This window comes from Ascaphus truei, chromosome 3 (genome assembly GCF_040206685.1).
Source record: "Ascaphus truei isolate aAscTru1 chromosome 3, aAscTru1.hap1, whole genome shotgun sequence".
NCBI classification, from domain to species: Eukaryota; Metazoa; Chordata; class Amphibia; order Anura; family Ascaphidae; genus Ascaphus; species Ascaphus truei.
Window position 1 is genome coordinate 436,395,961 of NC_134485.1, and position 23,713 is coordinate 436,419,673.

The 23,713-nt window shown below is 50.7% G+C and overlaps 1 protein-coding gene across 2 annotated transcripts; it reads right to left on the bottom strand.

Annotated features, from left to right (window-relative positions):
* Positions 1-8,111: 8,111 nt before the first annotated feature.
* Positions 8,112-22,023, bottom strand: LOC142490536 (V-set domain-containing T-cell activation inhibitor 1-like). Of its 2 annotated transcripts, none has more exons than XM_075592947.1 (4): positions 21,951-22,023; positions 13,649-13,987; positions 9,140-9,418; positions 8,112-8,501 (listed from the first exon to the last, which is right to left on the bottom strand). In XM_075592947.1, the coding sequence occupies exons 1-4, from the start codon at positions 21,994-21,996 to the stop codon at positions 8,464-8,466; spliced, it is 702 nt and encodes a 233-aa protein (XP_075449062.1). In that variant the 5' UTR covers positions 21,997-22,023; the 3' UTR covers positions 8,112-8,463. The 2 variants fall into 2 exon arrangements, with proteins under 2 accessions (XP_075449062.1, XP_075449061.1); XM_075592946.1 differs by lacking the exon at positions 21,951-22,023 and adding an exon at positions 20,874-21,182.
* Between the last annotated feature and the right edge of the window lie 1,690 nt (positions 22,024-23,713).

Here is a 23,713-nt window from a genome sequence, read left to right on the forward strand (position 1 = left end):
TTGGGACGCTTGTTGCTGTACTCGGGGTTGGGACGCTTGTTGCTGTACTCGGGGTTGGGACGCTTGTTGCTGTACTCGGGGTTGGGACGCTTGTTGCTGTACTCGGGGTTGGGACGCTTGTTGCTGTACTCGGGGTTGGGCGCTTGTTGCTGTACTCGGGGTTGGGACGCTTGGTGCTGTACTCGGGGTTGGGACGCTTGTTGCTGTACTCGGGGTTGGACGCTTGTTGCTGTACTCGGGGTTGGGACGCTTGTTGCTGTACTCGGGGTTGGGACGCTTGTTGCTGTACTCGGGGTTGGGACGCTTGTTGCTGTACTCGGGGTTGGGACGCTTGTTGCTGTACTCGGGGTTGGGACGCTTGTTGCTGTACTCGGGGTTGGGAAGCTTGTTGCTGTACTCGGGGTCGGGACGCTTGTTGCTGTACTCGGGGTCGGGACGCTTGTTGCTGTACTCGGGGTCGGGACGCTTGTTGCTGTACTCGGGGTCGGGACGCTTGTTGATGTACTCGGGGTTGGGACGCTTGTTGCTGTACTCGGGGTTGGGACGCTTGTTGCTGTACTCGGGGTTGGGACGCTTGTTGCTGTACTCGGGGTTGGGACGCTTGTTGCTGTACTCGGGGTTGGGACGCTTGTTGCTGTACTCGGGGTTGGACGCTTGTTGCTGTACTCGGGGTTGGGAAGCTTGTTGCTGTACTCGGGGTTGGGACGCTTGTTGCTGTACTCGGGGTTGGGACGCTTGTTGCTGTACTCGGGGTTGGGACGCTTGTTGCTGTACTCGGGGTTGGGACGCTTGTTGCTGTACTCGGGGTTGGGACGCTTGTTGCTGTACTCGGGGTTGGGACGCTTGTTGCTGTACTCGGGGTTGGGACGCTTGTTGCTGTACTCGGGGTTGCGACGCTTGTTGCTGTACTCGGGGTTGGGACGCTTGTTGCTGTACTCGGGGTTGGGACGCTTGTTGCTGTACTCGGGGTTGGGACGCTTGTTGCTGTACTCGGGGTTGGGACGCTTGTTGCTGTACTCGGGGTTGGGACGCTTGTTGCTGTACTCGGGGTTGGGACGCTTGTTGCTGTACTCGGGGTCGGGACGCTTGTTGCTGTACTCGGGGTCGGGACGCTTGTTGCTGTACTCGGGGTCGGGACGCTTGTTGCTGTACTCGGGGTCGGGACGCTTGTTGCTGTACTCGGGGTCGGGACGCTTGTTGCTGTACTCGGGGTCGGGACGCTTGTTGCTGTACTCGGGGTCGGGACGCTTGTTGCTGTACTCGGGGTTGGGACGCTTGTTGCTGTACTCGGGGTTGGGACGCTTGTTGCTGTACTCGGGGTTGGGACGCTTGTTGCTGTACTCGGGGTTGGGACGCTTGTTGCTGTACTCGGGGTTGGGACGCTTGTTGCTGTACTCGGGGTTGGGACGCTTGTTGCTGTACTCGGGGTTGGGACGCTTGTTGCTGTACTCGGGGTTGGGACGCTTGTTGCTGTACTCGGGGTTGGGACGCTTGTTGCTGTACTCGGGGTTGGGACGCTTGTTGCTGTACTCGGGGTTGGGACGCTTGTTGCTGTACTCGGGGTTGGGACGCTTGTTGCTGTACTCGGGGTTGGGACGCTTGTTGCTGTACTCGGGGTTGGGACGCTTGTTGCTGTACTCGGGGTTGGGACGCTTGTTGCTGTACTCGGGGTTGGGACGCTTGTTGCTGTACTCGGGGTTGGGACGCTTGTTGCTGTACTCGGGGTTGGGACGCTTGTTGCTGTACTCGGGGTTGGGACGCTTGTTGCTGTACTCGGGGTTGGGACGCTTGTTGCTGTACTCGGGGTTGGGACGCTTGTTGCTGTACTCGGGGTTGGGACGCTTGTTGCTGTACTCGGGGTTGGGACGCTTGTTGCTGTACTCGGGGTTGGGACGCTTGTTGCTGTACTCGGGGTTGGGACGCTTGTTGCTGTACTCGGGGTTGGGACGCTTGTTGCTGTACTCGGGGTTGGGACGCTTGTTGCTGTACTCGGGGTTGGACGCTTGTTGCTGTACTCGGGGTTGGGACGCTTGTTGCTGTACTCGGGGTTGGGACGCTTGTTGCTGTACTCAGGGTTGGGACGCTTGTTGCTGTACTCGGGGTTGGGACGCTTGTTGCTGTACTCGGGGTTGGGACGCTTGTTGCTGTACTCGGGGTTGGACGCTTGTTGCTGTACTCGGGGTTGGACGCTTGTTGCTGTACTCGGGGTTGGACGCTTGTTGCTGTACTCGGGGTTGGGAAGCTTGTTGCTGTACTCGGGGTTGGGACGCTTGTTGCTGTACTCGGGGTTGGACGCTTGTTGCTGTACTCGGGGTTGGACGCTTGTTGCTGTACTCGGGGTTGGGACGCTTGTTGCTGTACTCGGGGTTGGGACGCTTGTTGCTGTACTCGGGGTTGGGACGCTTGTTGCTGTACTCGGGGTTGGGACGCTTGTTGCTGTACTCGGGGTTGGGACGCTTGTTGCTGTACTCGGGGTTGGGCGCTTGTTGCTGTACTCAGGGTTGGGACGCTTGTTGCTGTACTCGGGGTTGGGACGCTTGTTGCTGTACTCGGGGTTGGGACGCTTGTTGCTGTACTCGGGGTTGGGACGCTTGTTGCTGTACTCGGGGTTGGGACGCTTGTTGCTGTACTCGGGGTTGGACGCTTGTTGCTGTACTCGGGGTTGGGACGCTTGTTGCTGTACTCGGGGTTGGACGCTTGTTGCTGTACTCGGGGTTGAGACGCTTGTTGCTGTACTCGGGGTTGGGACGCTTGTTGCTGTACTCGGGGTTGGGACGCTTGTTGCTGTACTCGGGGTTGGACGCTTGTTGCTGTACTCGGGGTTGGGACGCTTGTTGCTGTACTCGGGGTTGGACGCTTGTTGCTGTACTCGGGGTTGGGACGCTTGTTGCTGTACTCGGGGTTGGGACGCTTGTTGCTGTACTCGGGGTTGGGACGCTTGTTGCTGTACTCGGGGTTGGGACGCTTGTTGCTGTACTCGGGGTTGGGACGCTTGTTGCTGTACTCGGGGTTGGGACGCTTGTTGCTGTACTCGGGGTTGGGCGCTTGTTGCTGTACTCGGGGTTGGGACGCTTGGTGCTGTACTCGGGGTTGGGACGCTTGGTGCTGTACTCGGGGTCGAGGCGTTTGTTGCTGTACTCGGGGTTGGTACGCTTGTTGCTGTACTCGGGGTTGGGACGCTTGTTGCTGTACTCGGGGTTGGGACGCTTGTTGCTGTACTCAGGGTTGGGACGCTTGTTGCTGTACTCGGGGTTGGGACGCTTGTTGCTGTACTCGGGGTTGGGACGCTTGTTGCTGTACTCGGGGTTGGACGCTTGTTGCTGTACTCGGGGTTGGGACGCTTGTTGCTGTACTCGGGGTTGGACGCTTGTTGCTGTACTCAGGGTTGGGACGCTTGTTGCTGTACTCGGGGTTGGGACGCTTGTTGCTGTACTCGGGGTTGGACGCTTGTTGCTGTACTCGGGGTTGGGACGCTTGTTGCTGTACTCGGGGTTGGGACGCTTGTTGCTGTACTCGGGGTTGGGACGCTTGTTGCTGTACTCGGGGTTGGGACGCTTGTTGCTGTACTCGGGGTTGGGACGCTTGTTGCTGTACTCGGGGTTGGACGCTTGTTGCTGTACTCGGGGTTGGGACGCTTGTTGCTGTACTCGGGGTTGGGACGCTTGTTGCTGTACTCGGGGTTGGGACGCTTGTTGCTGTACTCGGGGTTGGGACGCTTGTTGCTGTACTCGGGGTTGGGACGCTTGTTGCTGTACTCGGGGTTGGGACGCTTGGTGCTGTACTCGGGGTTGGGACGCTTGTTGCTGTACTCGGGGTTGGGACGCTTGTTGCTGTACTCGGGGTTGGGACGCTATTTGCTGTACTCGGGGTTGGGACGCTTGTTGCTGTACTCGGGGTTGGGACGCTTGTTGCTGTACTCGGGGTTGGGACGCTTGTTGCTGTACTCGGGGTTGGGACGCTTGTTGCTGTACTCGGGGTTGGGACGCTTGTTGCTGTACTCGGGGTTGGGACGCTTGTTGCTGTACTCGGGGTTGGGACGCTTGTTGCTGTACTCGGGGTTGGGACGCTTGTTTCTGTACTCGGGGTTGGGACGCTTGTTGCTGTACTCAGGGTTGGGACGCTTGTTGCTGTACTCAGGGTTGGGATGCTTGTTGCTGTACTCGGGGTTGGGACGCTTGTTGCTGTACTCGGGGTTGGACGCTTGTTGCTGTACTCGGGGTTGGACGCTTGTTGCTGTACTCAGGGTTGGGACGCTTGTTGCTGTACTCAGGGTTGGGACGCTTGTTGCTGTACTCAGGGTTGGGATGCTTGTTGCTGTACTCGGGGTTGGGACGCTTGTTGCTGTACTCGGGGTTGGACGCTTGTTGCTGTACTCGGGGTTGGGACGCTTGTTGCTGTACTCGGGGTTGGGACGCTTGTTGCTGTACTCGGGGTTGGGCGCTTGTTGCTGTACTCAGGGTTGGGACGCTTGTTGCTGTACTCGGGGTTGGGCGCTTGTTGCTGTACTCAGGGTTGGGACGCATGTTGCTGTACTCAGGGTTGGGCGCTTGTTGCTGTACTCAGGGTTGGGACGCTTGTTGCTGTACTCAGGGTTGGGACGCTTGTTGCTGTACTCAGGGTTGGGACGCTTGTTGCTGTACTCAGGGTTGGGACGCTTGTTGCTCTAATTGAATGGTTCGTATAGAGATGAGAAAGTTCTGCGTTTTTACTTAATTGTATCATTAAATTTGATAATGTGTTTTTACCAATTGGTCTATTAGTGTACCATATTTGCGTTGTCAATAGGTTCTGAAAACTAATTGCTTTTGGCTTTAAAAAAAAAAAAACATTGGGCATTTTGTGGTATTTTGGATAAATATTTTTATGGCTTTATGGTTTATGGTTTTATGGTTATAGGCTTTATGGTTACTAGTAGCCATTAGGAGGTTGTTCATATCTACCTCTTTGAAATGTGTTGCAGTATTGATATCACCAATAGCAGATATACAGTAGTAAGTTTAAGAACCAAAAACTCTACCGATGACATACACACAGCAGCTCAACACACACACAAAGTGCTGCTACACACAAAAGCACACCACACACACACAGCAGCTCTACACACACACACACACACACACACACACACACACACACACACACACACACACACACACACACACACACACACACACACACACACACACACACACACACAACAGGTCTACACACACACACACACACACACCACAGCAGCTCTACACACACACACCACAGCAGCTCTACACACACACCACATCAGCTCTACACACACACGCACACACACACCACAGCAGCTCTACACACACACATGCACACACACCTCAGCAGCTCTACACACACACGCACACACCACAGCAGCTCTACACTCACACACACACACACACACACAACACAGCAGCTCTACACACACACACACACACACACACACCAGCTCAACACACACACACACACACCAGCTCTATACACACACACAACACAGCAGCTCTACACAAACACACACAACACAGAAGCTTTACACACACACACAACACATCAGCTCTACACACACACACACACCACAGCAGCTCTACACACACACGCACACACCACAGCAGCTCTACACACACACGCACACACACACACACCATAGCAGCTCTACACACACACGCACACACCTCAGCAGCTCTACACACACACGCACACACACCACAGTAGCTCTACACACACACACACACAACACAGCAGCCCTACACACACACACACACACACACACACACACACACACCAGCTCCACACACACACACACACACACACACACACACACACACACACACACACACACACACACACACACACACACACACACCAGCTCTATACACACACATACACAACACAGCACCTCTACACAAACACACACAACACAGAAGCTTTACACACACAACACAGCAGTCTACACACACACACAACACAGCAGATCTACACACACAAACTCTGCTGCTACACACACATGCTACACCCATAAACACTGCTGCTGACAATGAAACACACACACTGGAGCGCTATACACACACAGAAGCTCTATACACACACACACACACACGTACACACACACACCAGCTCTACACACACAACACAGCAGCTCTACACACACATACTGTACAACACAACAGCAGAACTGCTGCTGCTATACCCATGAACACTGCTACTGACACACACACACACAATCAAAAATGAAGCCACTTACTAAACTTTGCAGACTCTCTCCCCCCAATTCAACTGAATCTGCTCAGAAAATCTGTCAGCTCGGGAGGGGGAGGAGTCAACTCGAGGCTGATACGTCCTGACCAATCCCCTGCCATGTCTCAGAGCTGTTACTTCATTCAGACGAATCCCCTGCCCTGTCACAGCTGTTCTGAAAGCTGATTGGCTGGAAATAAACACATTGAAAACTACACATTGCAAGCTGCTTAAATTCCGGTCATTACTGATTGGATAATGCCCGGAATTTTAACCAATCAGAGAGCAGGGTTTTCAGTAATGCCCGGAATTTTACTGCTTTAGCCTATAATTAAGTAATAATCCCTGAAGAACAGGGCATTACTGCCCAATAATGCCCTGGCTGGGTTAAAGTGGGCTTCGCCTCGGGCCTTCAACTTTCCCAGCCAGGGCATTATTGGCCGGTAATGCCCTGTTCTTCGGGGATTATTACTTAAAGCTGTTAAATTCGGGACATTATTGAAATCCCAGTGCTCTGATCAAACTTCCGGGCATTATCCCTTCAGTAGTGGCCTGGAATGTTTGGCAGCTTGCCAAGTTTTTATTTTAGCCAATCAGCTTTGAGTTCTTATGCACACTGAATGAGAACAGTTCTGAGACACTGAAGATGATTGGATAGGAGGCACCAGCCAGGCACTGACTCCTCCCCCTCCCTGCCTGCAGTGAGCTCCGCACAGGAGACAATGAGGTGAAAGGTGTGTGTCTTGTGGGTGGGTCTGTCTGCTGTGTGTGTTTTCTGGGTGCGCGTGTCTGCTGTGTGTTTGGTAGTGTGTGTATGTCTGCAGTGTGCGTTTTTTGTGTGTGCATGTCTGCTGTATGTGTTGTGTGGGTATGTCTGCAGTGTGTGTTTTGAGTTGTGGGTGTGGGTATGTCTGCAGTGTGTGTTTTGAGTTGTGGGTGTGGGTATGTCTGCAGTGTGTGTTTTCTGGGTGTGCGTGTCTGCTGTGTGTTTGGTAGTGTGTGTATGTCTGCAGTGTGCGTTTTTTGTGTGTGCATGTCTGCTGTATGTGTTGTGTGGGTATGTCTGCAGTGTGTGTTTTGAGTTGTGGGTGTGCGTGTCTGCTGTGTGTGTTGTGTGGGTATGTCTGCAGTGTGTGTTTTGAGTTGTGGGTGTGCGTGTCTGCTGTGTGTGTTGTGGGTGTCTGCACAGAGGGGTGCGGGCTGCATTGTGTGTTTGTGTACATAGATGGGGGGCTACAGTGTGTTTTTGTGTATACAGGCATACCCCGCTTTAAGGACACTCACTTTAAGTACACTCGCGAGTAAGGACATATCGCTCAATAGGCAAACGGCAGCTCACGCATGCGCCTGTCAGCACGTCCTGAACAGCAATACCGGCTCCCTACCTGTACCGAAGCTGTGCGCAAGCGGGGAGACTATAGAGCCTGTTACACATGCGTTATTTATATCAGTTATGCACGTATATGATGATTGCAGTAGAGTACATACATCAATAAGTGGGGAAAAGGTAGTGCTTCACTTTAAGTACATTTTCGCTTTACATACATGCTCCGGTCCCATTGCGTATGTTAAAGCGGGGTATGCCTGTATAGAGGGGGATGGGAGAGCTGCAGAGTCTGTGTGTGGAGAGGGTGTGTGTGTGTGTGTGTGTGTGTGTGTGTGTGTGTGTGTGTGTGTGTGTGTGTGTGTGTGTGTGTGTGTGTGTGTGTGTGTGTGTGTGTGTGTGTGTGTGTGTGTGTGTGTGGAGAGAGGGCTTCAGTGTGTGTGTGGAGAGAGAGGCTTTAGTGCATTTACAATTTCATTTGAAGAAACAAGTACTGTAAAAGCACCAGAAAATGTAGACTATCATATTAATAAAAATCAATACGACTGTACAAAGGCTCCTTATTTAATAATAATAATAGCGTGTTCTTGTATAGCGCTGCTAATTGTACGCAGCGCTTTACAGAGAGATTTTGCAGGTACAATTCCCTGCCCCGTAGAGCTTACAATCTATGATTTTGGTGCCTGAGGCACAGGGAGATAAAGTGACTTGCCCAAGGTCACAAGGAGTCGTCACCGGGAATTGAACCAGGTTTCCCTGCTTCACACTCAGTGCCTGTCAGTGTCGTTACTCACTGAGCCGCTCCATTTAGCCTAGAATAGTAATAATATTTTGGATAACTAACATCACCACATTTTCTGAATCACAAATGTCCCGATTGCTCCACTTCCTCGGTGTGAAGCTTACAGCTCATCTGTAAAAGTCACAGATTGTCCACCATCTAAAATAGAAATACGGAGAAATACAGTGTCACATGACTTAATAATCAGTCCTAAGTGGGACTGCACCTCTACATAAAGTGATCTGAACTGACGCAGACCTGCGCTTTTATGCCCTGTAATATGCAGATATGTGTAATGATTACGGTCTGAGCATTGTCTCTTTATATGCAAACATCTAAAAAGAAACGTGCTGCTATTGAGAAGCCAACAATGTAAGGAAGGATGGGCCCCTCTGAAAGTGCCGGGGAAATACAGACACAATATACCTGTGTGTTTATAGCTGCAACAAACACATAATGCGGAGGTTTAAGGGAAGGATATACAGTATTTGATGGTGAGAGGGCACTGGGGGTGCCAGGTGGCTTCTCCAAAAATACTGGACTCAGAGGTGAAAGGTCACTATGTCCAGGAAGGTAATACCGGACACATACCGTCTGTTTCATACTGGCATGCTACGACCGTAGGGACAAGCTCAATGGGCCTTGTGTCTTATTGGTGACTGTTACAGTATCTGACTGTATGTTTGGAAGATGCAGGTCTGATATTTCTCTGCTTTTAGCAAATGAAGCACCAGACCTCATGGAGTTGCATGCACTGCTGTGTGGGTAGATCCACTCTTCAGAGATTGCCCCCATACCTGTCATCACAGCTCGGGCCGTTCTTCTCAGCCTCCCCTCCTGGATACGACAGAAGTAATGCTTGTTTATCTCTGCGTCGTAGTCTAACACAGACTCCACCTGCTGGGTCCCGTCCCCGAGGTCGGTAACAATGAGACTGGCGAAGCTGGACAGATCCTCCTTCTCTCTGTTGTACCACACGACCTGGGGGACTCTGAATACTCCGGTGGTGAGACATTTCAGGCGCCTCTTCCCACTGAGGGAGATTACTGTAACACCGGGCTCCTTTGCACTCAGTTCTGTAAAACAGCCAAACATCGGCACATGTGTCAGAAGTGGCCACTGGCTACGCACGGCATTTCCTAACTGTTCCCAAAGTTAGTGCTCACCTCCATCATGAGAACTATTACATATTATGGAAAGTACGCAAGTCTGTAATTACATACATTATGGAAACGAGCAGTAACATTTCGGGCTCGCATGAGTAAGTCATCAGGGTAACTAAATAAAAACATAATCCAGCTTTAAACCCTAGTCCGGTGACGTCATGCAATTGGTAAATACATTTGGTGGGCACAGTAAATAATATCACAGAAAATAGAGGTTGCCCTGCTGAGCAGCAGTAAATGATGGCGTATAACGTGGTAATGTGAGATATGGGTGGTACCTGTGCAAGGCAAGTATTGTCCAATATGAGTAGAAATGTCACAACTCGCCCAAAAAGAGTTGCGTCCTTGGTGCACAACGGAAAAGATGACGTAACCTTTTAATGATCAAAATAATGAAACAAAATGGCAATAGAATATGAAGCTGTGTCATAGGGCAGAGAAGCAACAAATAAAGGTGGCTACATCAGTTAAAAGCCAGGAAGATGCCAAGGTGGGCCGTGTCCCTTGGAAAGGCTCAAAACTAGCTGACATGGCATGTCCGTTCTGTCAGTTAAGGGGTTAATACCTCCTATATAGCCTTTATTAAACATGGGGATCAAAATGTAAATATTAACACACCCCCCTGTAGGATTAGCACCTGGCACCCGTCTCTATCTAACTGATAACATGTTGAACAATAAACATAAATAAGAGATGTGTGCATGTGACAGCAGGGTTAGCTTGGAACCCGTGTGCATGTGACAGCAGGGTAAGCATGGAACCCGTGTGCATGTGACAGCAGGGTAAGCATGGAACCCGTGTGCATGTGACAGCAGTGTAAGCATGGAACCCGTGTGCATGTGACAGCAGGGTAAGCATGGAACCCGTGTGCATGTGACAGCAGGGTAAGCATGGAACCCGTGTGCATGTGACAGCAGTGTAAGCATGGAACTCGTGTGCATGTGACAGCAGGGTAAGCATGGAACCCGTGTGCATGTGACAGCAGGGTAAGCATGGAACCCGTGTGCATGTGACAGAAGGGTAAGCATGGACCCCGTGTGCATGTGACAGCAGGGTAAGCATGGAACCCGTGTGCATGTGACAGCAGGGTAAGCATGGAACCCGTGTGCATGTGACAGCAGGGTAAGCATGGAACCCGTGTGCATGTGACAGCAGGGTAAGCATGGAACCCGTGTGCATGTGACAGCAGGGTAAGCATGGAACCCATGTGCATGTGACAGCAGGGTAAGCATGGAACCCGTGTGCATGTGACAGCAGGGTAAGCATGGAACCCGTGTGCATGTGACAGCAGGGTAAGCATGGAACCCGTGTGCATGTGACAGCAGGGTAAGCATGGAACCCGTGTGCACGTGACAGCAGGGTAAGCATGGAACCCGTGCGCACGTGACAGCAGGGTAAGCATGGAACCCGTGCGCACGTGACAGCAGGGTAAGCATGGAACCCGTGTGCATGTGACAACAGGGTAAGCATGGAACCCGTGTGCATGTGACAGCAGGGTAAGCATGGAACCCGTGTGCATGTGACAGCAGGGTAAGCATGGAACCCGTGTGCATGTGACAGCAGGGTAAGCATGGAACCCGTGTGCATGTGACAGCAGGGTAAGCATGGAACCCGTGTGCATGTGACAGCAGGGTAAGCATGAAACCCGTGTGCATGTGACAGCAGGGTAAGCATGGAACCCGTGTGCATGTGACAGCAGGGTAAAAATGGAACCCGTGTGCATGTGACACCAGGGTAAGCATGGAACCCGTGTGCATGTGACAGCAGGGTAAGCATGGAACCCGTGTGCATGTGACAGCAGTGTAAGCATGGAACTTGTGTGCATGTGACAGCAGGGTAAGCATGGAACCCGTGTGCATGTGACAGCAGGGTAAGCATGGTATCCGTGTACATGTGACACCAGGGTAAGCATGGAACCCGTGTGCATGTGACAGCAGGGTAAGCATGGAACCCGTGTGCATGTGACAGCAGGGTAAGCATGGAACCCGTGTGCATGTGACAGCAGGGTAAGCATGGAACCCTTGTGCATGTGACACCAGGGTAAGCATGGAACCCGTGTGCATGTGACAGCAGCGTAAGCATGGAACCCGTGTGCATGTGACAGCAGGGTAAGCATGGAACCCGTGTGCATGTGACAGCAGGGTAAGCATGGAACCCGTGTGCATGTGACAGCAGGGTAAGCATGGAACCCGTGTGCATGTGACAGCAGGGTAAGCATGGAACCCGTGTGCATGTGACAGCAGGGTAAGCATGGAACACGTGTGCATGTGACAGCAGGGTAAGCATGGAACCAGTGTGCATGTGACACCAGGGTAAGCATGGAACCCGTGTGCATGTGACAGCAGGGTAAGCATGGAACCCGTGTGCATGTGACAGCAGGGTAAGCATAGAACCCGTGTGCATGTGACAGCAGGGTAAGCATGGAACCCGTGTGCATGTGACAGCAGGGTAAGCATGGAACCCGTGTGCATGTGACAGCAGGGTAAGCATGGAACCCGTGTGCATGTGACAGCAGGGTAAGCATGGAACCCGTGTGCATGTGACAGCAGGGTAAGCATGGAACCCGTGTGCATGTGACAGCAGGGTAAGCATGGAACCCGTGTGCATGTGACAGCAGGGTAAGCATGGAACCCGGGGTAAATGTTAGCTTTGTGCTGTGCGTTTGTCAAGGCACCGTGTAATAAGCATGAACTAGCTAACAGTCACAGTGGATCTATGTATCTTTTTATCTAGTAACACAGCGCTCGGAGCAAGTGACAATTAGCACTACGAAGAGCAACAATGCAGCAAAATGTCGCTGTTCCCTGGTTCTGGCTTTGCACGGACATGCGGCCTGTTTGTCAAATCTGTGCTACCCTTCCTAGTATGACGTCATCACGCCATGACACCCTACATGTTACGCTCACGGGCGGAGCTTCACCAGTACATTTAGTCCAGTAAATAATCTAATTAAGGGGAGGAAGGTCAGCGCAAAAAGAATCAAAAACATTAAAAAGTCTCTGCGTTGGCCGAAAGGCCGGGACTCCTCTTATGAACTGAATTACATTACTGTCTACAGCGGAGATTAATATCAAGAATGCATGTAATGTGTACTGTATATTGTAATACAATATAATGTGTACTGTATATTGTACCTCATGTTTGAAAAAGGCAGGGGACGTGTTGAAACGGCTCAGGACGCCCCGTGGGCGGAACATATGTTCTGGCCCATAGGAAAAGCACCTATGGTCGTCATCTTTTCCTTAGCCAGCCCATTGCCTCCCCCTGGGCAGGCGCCACTGCGTCCAGCAGGCCATAAGGTTTCCCCCCAGGGGGTCTCTGTTCTCCAGAACCACTACTCCGCCCTGCCCCGTCCACTTAGCACCCCGACACCTCTCAACATCCCGTCTCCTCCTCCATCTATGGACTCTATGCAAACTAGCTGGCACCTTAACCATATGCCTGGGCTGTCTGTATAGAGCCTTATAGTAAACGCAAAACACGATATAAAGTGCACTTCATTACAGAATATACTTTGGGGAACCTTATACATATAAGGGAAATAACAAGGGGATATTTGGGCTCGAAATCCAGGAGTCTGGGGGACACAGGGAAGCCCCGGTGTAATTCACCCTGCGTACCAGCAAATCATGCCTGCTCGCTGGGGAGAATTAAATGACTACCAGCAACTTTGGCCCCCCAACTCCTGCAACCAAAATATTTTTTTTTCCACCCAAATATCCCCCCTAAAACTGCCACACAATAAATTTCACAGTTCTATGGCTAAGGGAACATGAAATGGGAAAAAACAGGGTCATTTTATTCTCCAGCATGTATTATCCAAGGTCCCTGGCTTATGGAGGTACCAGGGACCCCACAGGTTCAGGGGTAACCAGCGGGCTTAACCTTTATTGGATAGCCTGGTTACCCCCTCCCGTCACACTGATCCCCAATGAAGCGAATGTATCTGCTATCATAGTCTTCAGGGGAATTACTGTACGGAACATTTTCCTTTGCTGGTGCCGTCAGTACGGCCCATGCCACCGTATACTGTACATAACTATGTTTTTCTAAGGGAGCTTTGTATATTTTGGGTATATTTATAAGGATGTCAAAAGCTGACCCAGTGGAGAGAAGAGAATACTATGGTCTAACACTCACTGTTTATAGAAAGTTTAATGGGTTGGTTTCCTCTGTCCTTTGGATTTGCCGCTTGGCAGTAATAAGTTCCTTCATCAGTGAAGTCTACGTCTTTCAACCTCAGGTTCAGTTTCCCTCTGGACAGGTCTCTGACCATCTCAGTGCGTCCCCTGTACGATGGATCCTGATCCTCACTGTGGTCCTGTCCCTCTCGGAAGCTGTGAACCGCTAGGCCTCTTTCATTCAGGTTCTCTTTCTTCTCCCATGTGACGTACAACTCCTCCGGCCCAGAGACAAAGGGGAATGTGCACGGGAGCTCAGCAGTGCCATACAGATGGGTGGTCACTTCCACGGTGGAGGCTGTATATGGTACATACAGATATTATTCAGCAACATGACAAATCTCTACTAATGACATTAACCCAAACAATCACCACCGTAACCATGACTTATTGGCCCAGTTATAAGGCAGCTGTTAGTCTAGATACCTAAATAATAGGTCAGAGCTCAAATAAATGGCTTGGTAAGTTGAACAAAAACAGCCATAATTCATGCAAAGCAGCTTGATACTCCCAGTCCTGCATATTTTATATTATACGCTTACCGTCCTTTAAACAGAACACCTTAGCGCGTGTTTATGAAACCACATACCATTTCCTTGCTTAAACCAACGAGCAATATGAATAATTTGTGCCTGTGATCGGGGAAGACGCAATGACCCATAAGTATAGAGACTGACACTGTCTGAGATAGTTGTGGGTATCCTGCTGCAGAGCTAATTTCTCAGCTCCAGGTACACTGTGTTATTTAATCCGGCTGATAACACTATATCAGGACTGAGGCAGGGAGCTCAGGCAGGCTGCAGGAGAAGGGATAACCCTATATCAGGACTGAGGCAGGGAGCTCAGGCAGGCTGCAGGAGAAGGGGTAACTATATCAGGGCTGAGGCAGGGAGCTCAGGCAGGCTGCAGCAGAAGGGATAGCTATATCAGGGCTGAGGCAGGGAGCTCAGGCAGGCTGCAGGAGAAGGGATAGCTATATCAGGGCTGAGGCAGGGAGCTCAGGCAGGCTGCAGGAGAAGGGATAACTCTATATCAGGGCTGAGGCAGGGAGCTCAGGCAGGCTGCAGGAGAAGGGATAACTGTATCAGGACTGAGGCAGGTAGCTCAAGCAGGCTGCAGGAGAAGGGATACCTATATCAGGACTGAGGCAGGGAGCTCAGGCAGGCTGCAGGAGAAGGGATAACTATATCAGGGCTGAGGCCGGGAGCTCAGGCAGGCTGCAGGAGAAGGGATAGCTATATCAGGGCTGAGGCAGGGAGCTCAGGCAGGCTGCAGGAGAAGGGATAACACTATATCAGGACTGAGGCAGGGAGCTCAGGCAGGCTGCAGGAGAAGGGATAGCTATATCAGGGCTGAGGCAGGGAGCTCAGGCAGGCTGCAGGAGAAGGGATAACACTATATCAGGACTGAGGCAGGGAGCTCAGGCAGGCTGCAGGAGAAGGGATAACCCTATATCAGGACTGAGGCAGGGAGCTCAGGCAGGCTGCAGGAGAAGGGGTAACTATATCAGGGCTGAGGCAGGGAGCTCAGGCAGGCTGCAGGAGAAGGGATAGCTATATCAGGGCTGAGGCAGGGAGCTCAGGCAGGCTGCAGGAGAAGGGATAGCTATATCAGGGTTGAGGCAGGGAGCTCAGGCAGGCTGCAGGAGAAGGGATAACTCTATACCAGGGCTGAGGCAGGGAGCTCAAGCAGGCTGCAGGAGAAGGGATAGCTATATCAGGACTGAGGCAGGGAGCTCAGGCAGGCTGCAGGAGAAGGGGTAACTATATCAGGGCCTGACGCGTTTTGCTGGCTAGAGGCTCCGTCTGGGGTACTATCCTTTCGTTTTTGTTATATGTGGCAAAGTAGCTACATTATGTAGCCCTGTTTCTGACGCCTCCCAAAGGGACTACGGGTAACTGCACACACCTGCGGCTCCAGGAGATCTGAGCCTCCGCTAGCTGGGAGCCTGGGGTAACACTTATAGCGCAGCGCCTCCACTTACCCAGGATCCCCGTGATATGAGATTCCCCTGGGCAAGAAATACTACACACACGTGATGCAACCAATTTTACTGTAATAATGCATGGTAACCTTATCCTCTATTATAGCAATCAATGCATAACATATAACCTTATACTATAACGCCATATAACCTTAGTGGCTCGGCCACTCTCATCAGGAGTAACGTCTCCGTCCCCTCACCGCGTGCCCCACACACCGTGTCCATATATAGTACTATTGGTATAGGCTCAGTTCTTTAGCCACTCGCTCAGTGTCCCTAAAGAGTTTAGCCTAAGGCGGGATCAGCGCCTGTTGACCGGTGTTGGTGCACTTGATGTTATAGTACCTTCCGGTAACGGCGGTGACCGGTACCTCTTCGCAAAGGGTCAGACGAATCAGCGGTCTGCCTCCTGGGTCTCAATGTCCAGCCGTCTGGTCCCAAACGACTCTCCACCACCGCAACGCTGTACCTTTGTCCCTAGCTGTCTACACAGTAAGGGGTGATGCTCGCTACCACTATAGGGCGTCCCTGCAGCACAGCAACCTATGGTGACTTCAGGGAACACTCCTAGGGGCCTACGGGCAGCCTGTCCTACGCAGGCGGGTCACTGACCCCTTGCACCCACACTACCTCTCCCTTCACCTCCCGGATCCCCTCTGACTAACTCAACCTAACACCTGCATCAAACACACTGTACTCACCGGGTACTTGCAGCAACCGTGCTGCACACACACTGTACCTACTTGTCAGCACACACCGCACTGACAGCCGTGACACTGACAAGACTGCACACTCACCCACACCTAAGGGCAGGGTCCCTAACCTAGGGGCCGTCCCTCAGTACCTACCCACTACCCTAACAGGGATTGGGGCTTGCCTGGGATCTGGGGAACTACCTTACCTGATGTAGGAGCCCCTTGCTCCCTACACCCTTCCTTCCCCTTCCTGTTCCCAGCTCCAACTGCCGCTCCTAAGCCCGCGAAATGTATCTATATCCCTGGCTGAGAATCCTGGCCTCTCATTGGCCACTTGGGGACACCGGTGGTGCTTTGCCCAAAGCCCCTTGGGAACTGTAGTCCCGTGGAGGCTACCTTTGTACTGGGGCCGCGTGCGCACTTGCCCTGCGCATGCGCAAATCCCTAATGGCCGCTGCAACCCCCGCACCTTACTGCGCATGCGCAACCACTGCGCACGCTCGCGCAACCTGTCATGGCGGCCCCCGCTAGCCGGGTGCGCCGCCGGGACTCCAGGGACTCTGAGCACTCCCTGCTCCGGCCCCCACCTTTGTGCCGTGCCGGCGGGTCCGTCGCTGGCTCCGGCGGCACCCGCGATCGCTCGGCACGCTACAAAGGGGGTCTCTGGAGACAAAAAGAGACCGGGGTTACAATTATAAACTCATTCTCAGTCCTTGTAGCATTTTTAATTCACACTTGTGTTAAACTGCAGATAACTTTCTAATTTGAAGCTCTGCTATAATTAGGTCATTACTAGTGAATATTTATTAAAAGTTACATTTGAATATTTTTCTTGGAGCACTTTAAGGTTAATGTTTTACATAGTTACATAGCTGCCCCACACCTCTGGAATGCCCTCCCCCTCAGTACCCGACTAGCACCCTCTCTATCCACCTTTAAGACCCACCTTAAGACACTTGCTTAAAGAAGCATATGAATAGCACTGTGGATATTCTGAACACACGATACATAAAGCTTGGCCCCCTGCACACGCACTTACCAGAACTCCCTCCTCCTGTCTCTGTACGTTCTCCCTACCAACCAATTAGACTGTAAGCTCCTCGGGGCAGGGACTCCTCTTCCTTAATGTTACTTTTATGTCTGAAGCACTTATTCCCATGACCTGTTATTTATATTATCTGTTATATATTTGATTACCACGTGTATTACTGCTGTCCTGGAACTAGATTCCATATTCCTCTGTCTCTCCTTTAGTTATGGGATCCATTTCTCCCTTGTTTAATTGCCTGTCAGTTTCCCCTGTCCCAGCAGCAACACTGCATGTAAAATGCAACATTATTGCTACATGTTGTAGTTCCCTCAGACATTTCTGTGAGTTGCCATAGCAGCCCCAGCCTTTCTCCCCATAATGGGCTAGTCTGCCCCCCCCCCTGTTTGTTCTAAGATAGTCTGTCCCGAGGCTATTCCCTTTACCCACACTGCTCCTCACTTCCTTTTCACCCTTGACTCTGAGTGAGTAACCGCCTGCTATTTACCCCAGCAAGGCCTTTTTGTTTTACACTGTCTCATCATTGATACACTGCACATCAGACAGAGAAGCCCTCTCTATCTACATTACATCTACAAGTACCTATCTCCCTGTGATTTCCCTCAATAAAATCAAGAAAGAGAAAAGGACTTGTTTGTGCTTTGAAGGAGGTGAGACACGAGTTAAGCTAACTGGTGTCATTCATACACCATTCGTGACCCTGGCTTCAGGATAACTGCTGTGACGCGTTATGTACATTAATGGCGCTATATAAATAAAGACATACAATACAATACATACATAGTGACACATTTACATAGTTACATAGTAGATGAGGTTGAAAAAAGACATGCGTCCATCAGTTTCAACCAATGCTAAATTTAGACGACAGACTGTATCCTATATCCGTACTTACAGTACATTGATCCAGAGGAAGGCAAACAAAAAACCCAGTGACATATCATCTAATAATAAAAATAAATTCCTTCCTGACTCCAATAATTGGTAATCAGATTACTCCCTGGATCAACATCCTTCCCATGTATACTTATTTGGTATATCCCTGTATACCTTTCATTTCTAAAAACTATGTACAACCTTTTTTTTTAATATATCTAGATTTATTTACATTGGAAAAGAGGTGTCTTGGCAGATACTGCCAAGACGCCTCTTTTGCAATGTAAATAAATCTAATTTAGCTAGCCTCTCCTCATAAATCAGATTATTCATCCCCTGTATTAATTTGGTGGCTCTTCTCTGCACTCTCTCTAGTTCCATAATGTATTTTCTAAGGAGTGGTGCCCAAAATTGTACTCCATATTCAAGGTGTGGTCTTACTAATGCTTTGTAAAGGGGCATAATTACGTTTACTTCCCTTCCATCAATTGCCTGTTTAATGCAAGTATAGCCCATGTAGGTTTGGGCTATTATTCTGTCCTCCTCCTGTGCAATAATCCCTGGTAAGGGCAGGTTGCCAGGAGTTAAAATGGGTTTGCCCCAACCACTGTGATTCAGTTGGTCAGAGAAGGTAGTGCTCAGTCCTTGTGTCAGTCAAGGGCGCAGGGGTGGGACTACTGGGTCTGTACTAAATGAATTACCATTTCCTGTTTTGGGTGTTCCTCTCCAGCTTTAGAAAGAGGATGGTGGGTTCTAATTAAGCTGCCAGGGCTCTGGTACGCTGACGGCCCTCCCTTAGGGGAGAAGAGAGAGATATTCTCTTGCTCCACAAAGGAGTAAGGGAAGAGAAAGGGACAGCTCCTATATCGGATGGGGACAAGGGAGAAAGGGACAGCTCCTATATCCTGGTGGTGAACACCTGTTGAGAAGTGCAGTGTGCGGTAACATAGACTGCTGTTAATCAGGACAATAAAGAACCCCCTTGTTTTATCTCCTGCCTGAGAGTGGAGATGGAGGCGCTGCTGAGATCAATCAGGACAGGCTTTCAGAGAAGCAAAACTGGAAGATTAATATGTGTACTTCCAGAGCAAGTGCTGCAGAAAGAGAGACACTAGGTGCAGTCAGGTGGTCCCTGAACCTCGCAAAGCACGACCTAGACTGATCTACAGAGGTGAAAAGAGTTGGCAGCTGTGCTATTGCTGTTCTAGTTCCCTGAGGCGAGTGATCATACATGCCTGGAGGAAGTAAACTGGGTAACGTGGATCAGGAACTTCTGGAAAGTGGTCTTTGGTACTGGCAGCCAAGAGGAAGGACGCCCGTGATGAGGAGGAGAAGACCTCCAAAAGCACATCTAGCCGGTAGCCAGTCTATCACCACAGAGCACATGACTGGACTGTTATCGTGTACAGTATGCGGAGAAAGTGTTTTGCCTAGTCTGGGGTATGCTACAATTTTATTATAGATCAGAGCTGAAATGGCGTGTGGTGTGTACCGAGGAGCGAGTCCCCCTGATGGCAGTGAGAATTTCGATATTGTGAGTACCCTGGGATCATCAAAAATGGCGGCTGTGTGTAGTGCCCCGTGCGGTACTGAGAAATCAAAGATGGCAGCTGTGTGTGGTGCCCCGTGCGGCATCGAGAAAACAAAATGGCGGTTCCCGCCGGGACTGCTGAACGCACGCGCTGTGTGCAAGCGTGCTGTGAAGAAGCTGTGTGAAAAGATTTGGCTGGGTTTGGCACGAAAGCCAACGCCCTGCATGCAAGAGGGACGTGGCGCGAAAGCTGAGGCCACGCCCCCCCTGTGCTGTGACTGGGTCCAACTCCAGTTCACGTTACGAAGAGAAGCTGAGTGCCCCTCCTCTAAACTCCACCAGAGGGAGGGGGCACATGAAGAACCAATCACTGAGTCCCGAGCAGAAGAAAGGAGGAGCCGGATGTGAGCTTCCACACCTTCATTCTAGTGAGACTAGCGAGCGAGAAAGAACCTTGTGTCGAGACACAATGCTAACTACCGTGTCAGCAGCTAGCGATATGCCTCTGTGCCGGGTGAATACCGATCAACTCCCAGGAGGCTTCCTGGTGGTGGAGGTGGGAGGTAGAGAGTATCTGAAGTGTCTGCAGTGCAGATTACCTGGCCCAGAGCCCAGTACCCATGCAAGGTGTCCGCAGTGTGGGGTTTTCTACTGATGGCCGGTAGATCCCTTCTCAACTATCCTGGCTCCTGCGGAGGTCCCGAAAGCGACGCTAACAGAAGTGGAGTGCCTGTCGGTCAATGTCCCACCTGATCAAGGTGATGTGAAGTCTGGCGTTCCAGAGCTGAGTGCGGTAGCTGCGAATTTACTACCGGGCCTGGCGGAAGAAAAGATGGTGACTACCCAAGGGAGAGGGGAATCGCTACTGATGGTGGTGCCGGAACCAGACTGTTGCGTGCCCCGTGTGCCCATCCCAAGCGAGGAACCCCGCCGTCACTCCCCTGCGGAGATGTCCCTGCCTGCTTCGTCGGATGACGAGAGCGTGAGATCGGTGGTGATGCGCCTACCGACGGACCACTGCAGCGATGCCGTCCTGTGTGAGCAACATACCTGCGAAGCCGAGCAGCTGAGTCTTGAGATTCCTCGACAGCAGGCGCTGGTGCGGCTTGAACCGCGGAAAAGTCCCACGCCCGTGGCGACTCCCAGCGTGGCGGAGATGGGACCCGAGACAACTGCCGAAGAGACGAAACCTACCGATAGCCTGCGGAGCGGTAAGGAAGCACCACCCCCTTACTCCCGCCTGGTGATGAGAGAGGAAGTCGGCGTGAGGAGACGGCCTGTGGTTTACCCGTGGCATGTCCGCGATCCTGAAACGCCACGGACGCCACTTCCGGTGTTGAGAGCGACTGACGACGCCCTTTCCGGTGCGGGACCTGAACCTGTACCGGGAATCCGATAAGAGATTGGGTGGGGGGAAACCCGTTACACAAGATAAGATCTTGTTTGCCTTTTCAGCTACTGCATGACTTTGAGCACTATTGCTAAGCCTGCTGTCTACAAGCACTCCTAAATCCTTCTCCATCAAGGATTCCCCCAATTTATCTCCGTTTAATTTGTAAGTCGCCTTTTTATTCTTGTACCCCAAATGCATAACCTTACATTTATCTGTATTAAACCTCATCTGCCATTTACCTGCCCACGTTTCCAGTCTCTCCAAGTCCTTCTGAAGAGAAATGACATCCTGCTCTGATTCTATTACCTTACACAATTTAGTATCATCAGCAAAGATGGCGCATGAAGAGTTAAAGATAAAATGAGTTATAGGCGTATGCAACAGTTACAGACAACATTACAAAGTGAAACAGCTTTAGTTTTGGAAGAACAGACGGGAGGCGGCCCTGAGAGTCTGGGTAGATTGTTCCAGATGTGGGGTGCACGGTCAGAGAAAGCGGAGCGGCCGGATACTTTGTTGAACCTTGGGACCAGTGTTATAGCATTTGGGTAAGGGGTTGCACCAAGAATGTATCTTGAAGTCCTGAGGAAGACTTCTCTAATGGCCCAACAATGTCTCATCTGAGCCTCTTGAAAGGTTTCTCGATTACAGATAAGGAAATAAGAGCAGCCTTAGTATTGGGGTATGGATAGCAGGGCATAGTAAGTACAGTAATACTTCAGAAGATAACTTACCAGATGCAGAGAAGTATAAAAGGAGCATTAATACAGCAAGCATCATGTGGACCTAAAAAAATAAATGTTATGTCTTGAATACAGGGATCATGAGAATATATTCTTATTTATACACGCATAGTTTTATGTGAACGCACTTGGGGAAATAAAGGTGAATAATCTCAGGGTTTACAAGATGGGCTTTCGTGGGTAGCCCGGCCTCCATGGAAGGGACTTCAATAAAACAAAAATGTGCCCCATCTGCATCTGTATCCCAGTGTTGTGGCTCAACCCAATCAATAAGCCCTGTCCCAGAGGGAAGAGGTAGAGAGGCATCACTCAAGGACAACTGGGTGTAAGGGGCAGAGAAAGGTGAGTAAGGGGCAGAGAAAGGTGAGTAAGGGGCAGAGAAAGGTGAGTAAGGGGCAGAGAAAGGTGAGTAAGGGGCAGAGAAAGGTGAGTAAGGGGCAGAGAAAGGTGAGTAAGGGGCAGAGAAAGGCGAGTAAGGGGCAGAGAAAGGTGAGTAAGGGGCAGAGAAAGGTGAGTATACAAGAAGATACCCCTCCACTGACTGCTTGCTACTGTATATATTTTCTTACGTTATTACTCTGCCTACTGCACACACATACTCTCATATTATTACTCAGCACTCTCCCCTCCCACATCATTACTCTGCCTACAGCACACAAATACTCTCATATCATTACTTAGCACTCTCCCCTCCCACATCATTACTCTCCCTACTGCACACACATACTCTCATATTATTACTCAGCACTCTCCCCTCCCACATCATTACTCTTCCTACTGCACACGCATACTCCTATTATTACTCAGCACTCTCCCCTCCCACATCATTACTCTGCCTACTGCACACACATACTCTCATATTATTACTCAGCACTCTCTCCTCCCTCTGGGGGAAGGGAGCTGGGAACGGGGGGGGGGGGATAGGAGCTGTGAATGGGAGGAGGGGGGGAACGGAGATGTGAATGGGGGGGGGGGACTGGAGCTGTGAAGGGGATGGGCCCATTCATGTGAAGGGGAGGGACCGGATTGCTGTGAATAGGGGAGAAAGACGGGGGAGAGAGGGGAAGGCGGAGAGAGGGGAATGGGGAGAGAGACGGAAAGGGGAGAGAGAGAGGGGAGAACGGAGAGAGGGGGGAGCGGTGACATAGAGGGGAGAGCGGAGAGAGAGGGGGAGCGGAGACATAGAGGGGGGAGCGGGAAAATTAAATCCTGGGCAACGCCGGGTATATCATCTAGTACTTTATAAAATGTAGGATTTTGAGGGGGAAAAAAAAGGTATTAATTTCACAGATTTGGGACAATGTTTACTAATTGTGTTATCTATATATATATATATATATATATATATATATATATATATATATATAGTTATACGTTACCGTTCCAAGGATAGGTAAACAAGAGACAGCACTCAATGTTGAAAATCAAAGTGTATTAGTGAAAGCAAAAATACATCCAGAAACCCAACGTTTCGGTCCTACAGAATGGGACCTTCCTCATTCCTGAGGAAGGTCCCATTCTGTAGGACCGAAACGTTGGGTTTCTGGATGTATTTTTGCTTTCACTAATACACTTTGATTTTCAACATTGAGTGCTGTCTCTTGTTTACCTATCCTTGGAACGGTAACGTATAACTACATTCTCTATATGGGACGTGCACCTGTGGCTTACCAGCACCTATTGGAGTGCCAACTGCCTTATCTGACTATATATATATATATATATATATATATATAATCAAAAAATAAATAGAT

Bases quoted from the DNA above. Each gene is read 5' to 3' on its own strand.
- LOC142490536 (XM_075592946.1), bottom strand. From the start codon at position 21,120: ATGCCACGGGTAAACCACAGGCCGTCTCCTCACGCCGACTTCCTCTCT. The intron at 9,419-13,648 runs GTGAGTGTTAGA...GCTGTTTTACAG, and splicing joins CATTAAACTTTCTATAAACA to AACTGAGTGCAAAGGAGCCC. The intron at 8,502-9,139 runs GTATGGGGGCAA...TTTCTATTTTAG, and splicing joins GGCCCGAGCTGTGATGACAG to ATGGTGGACAATCTGTGACT.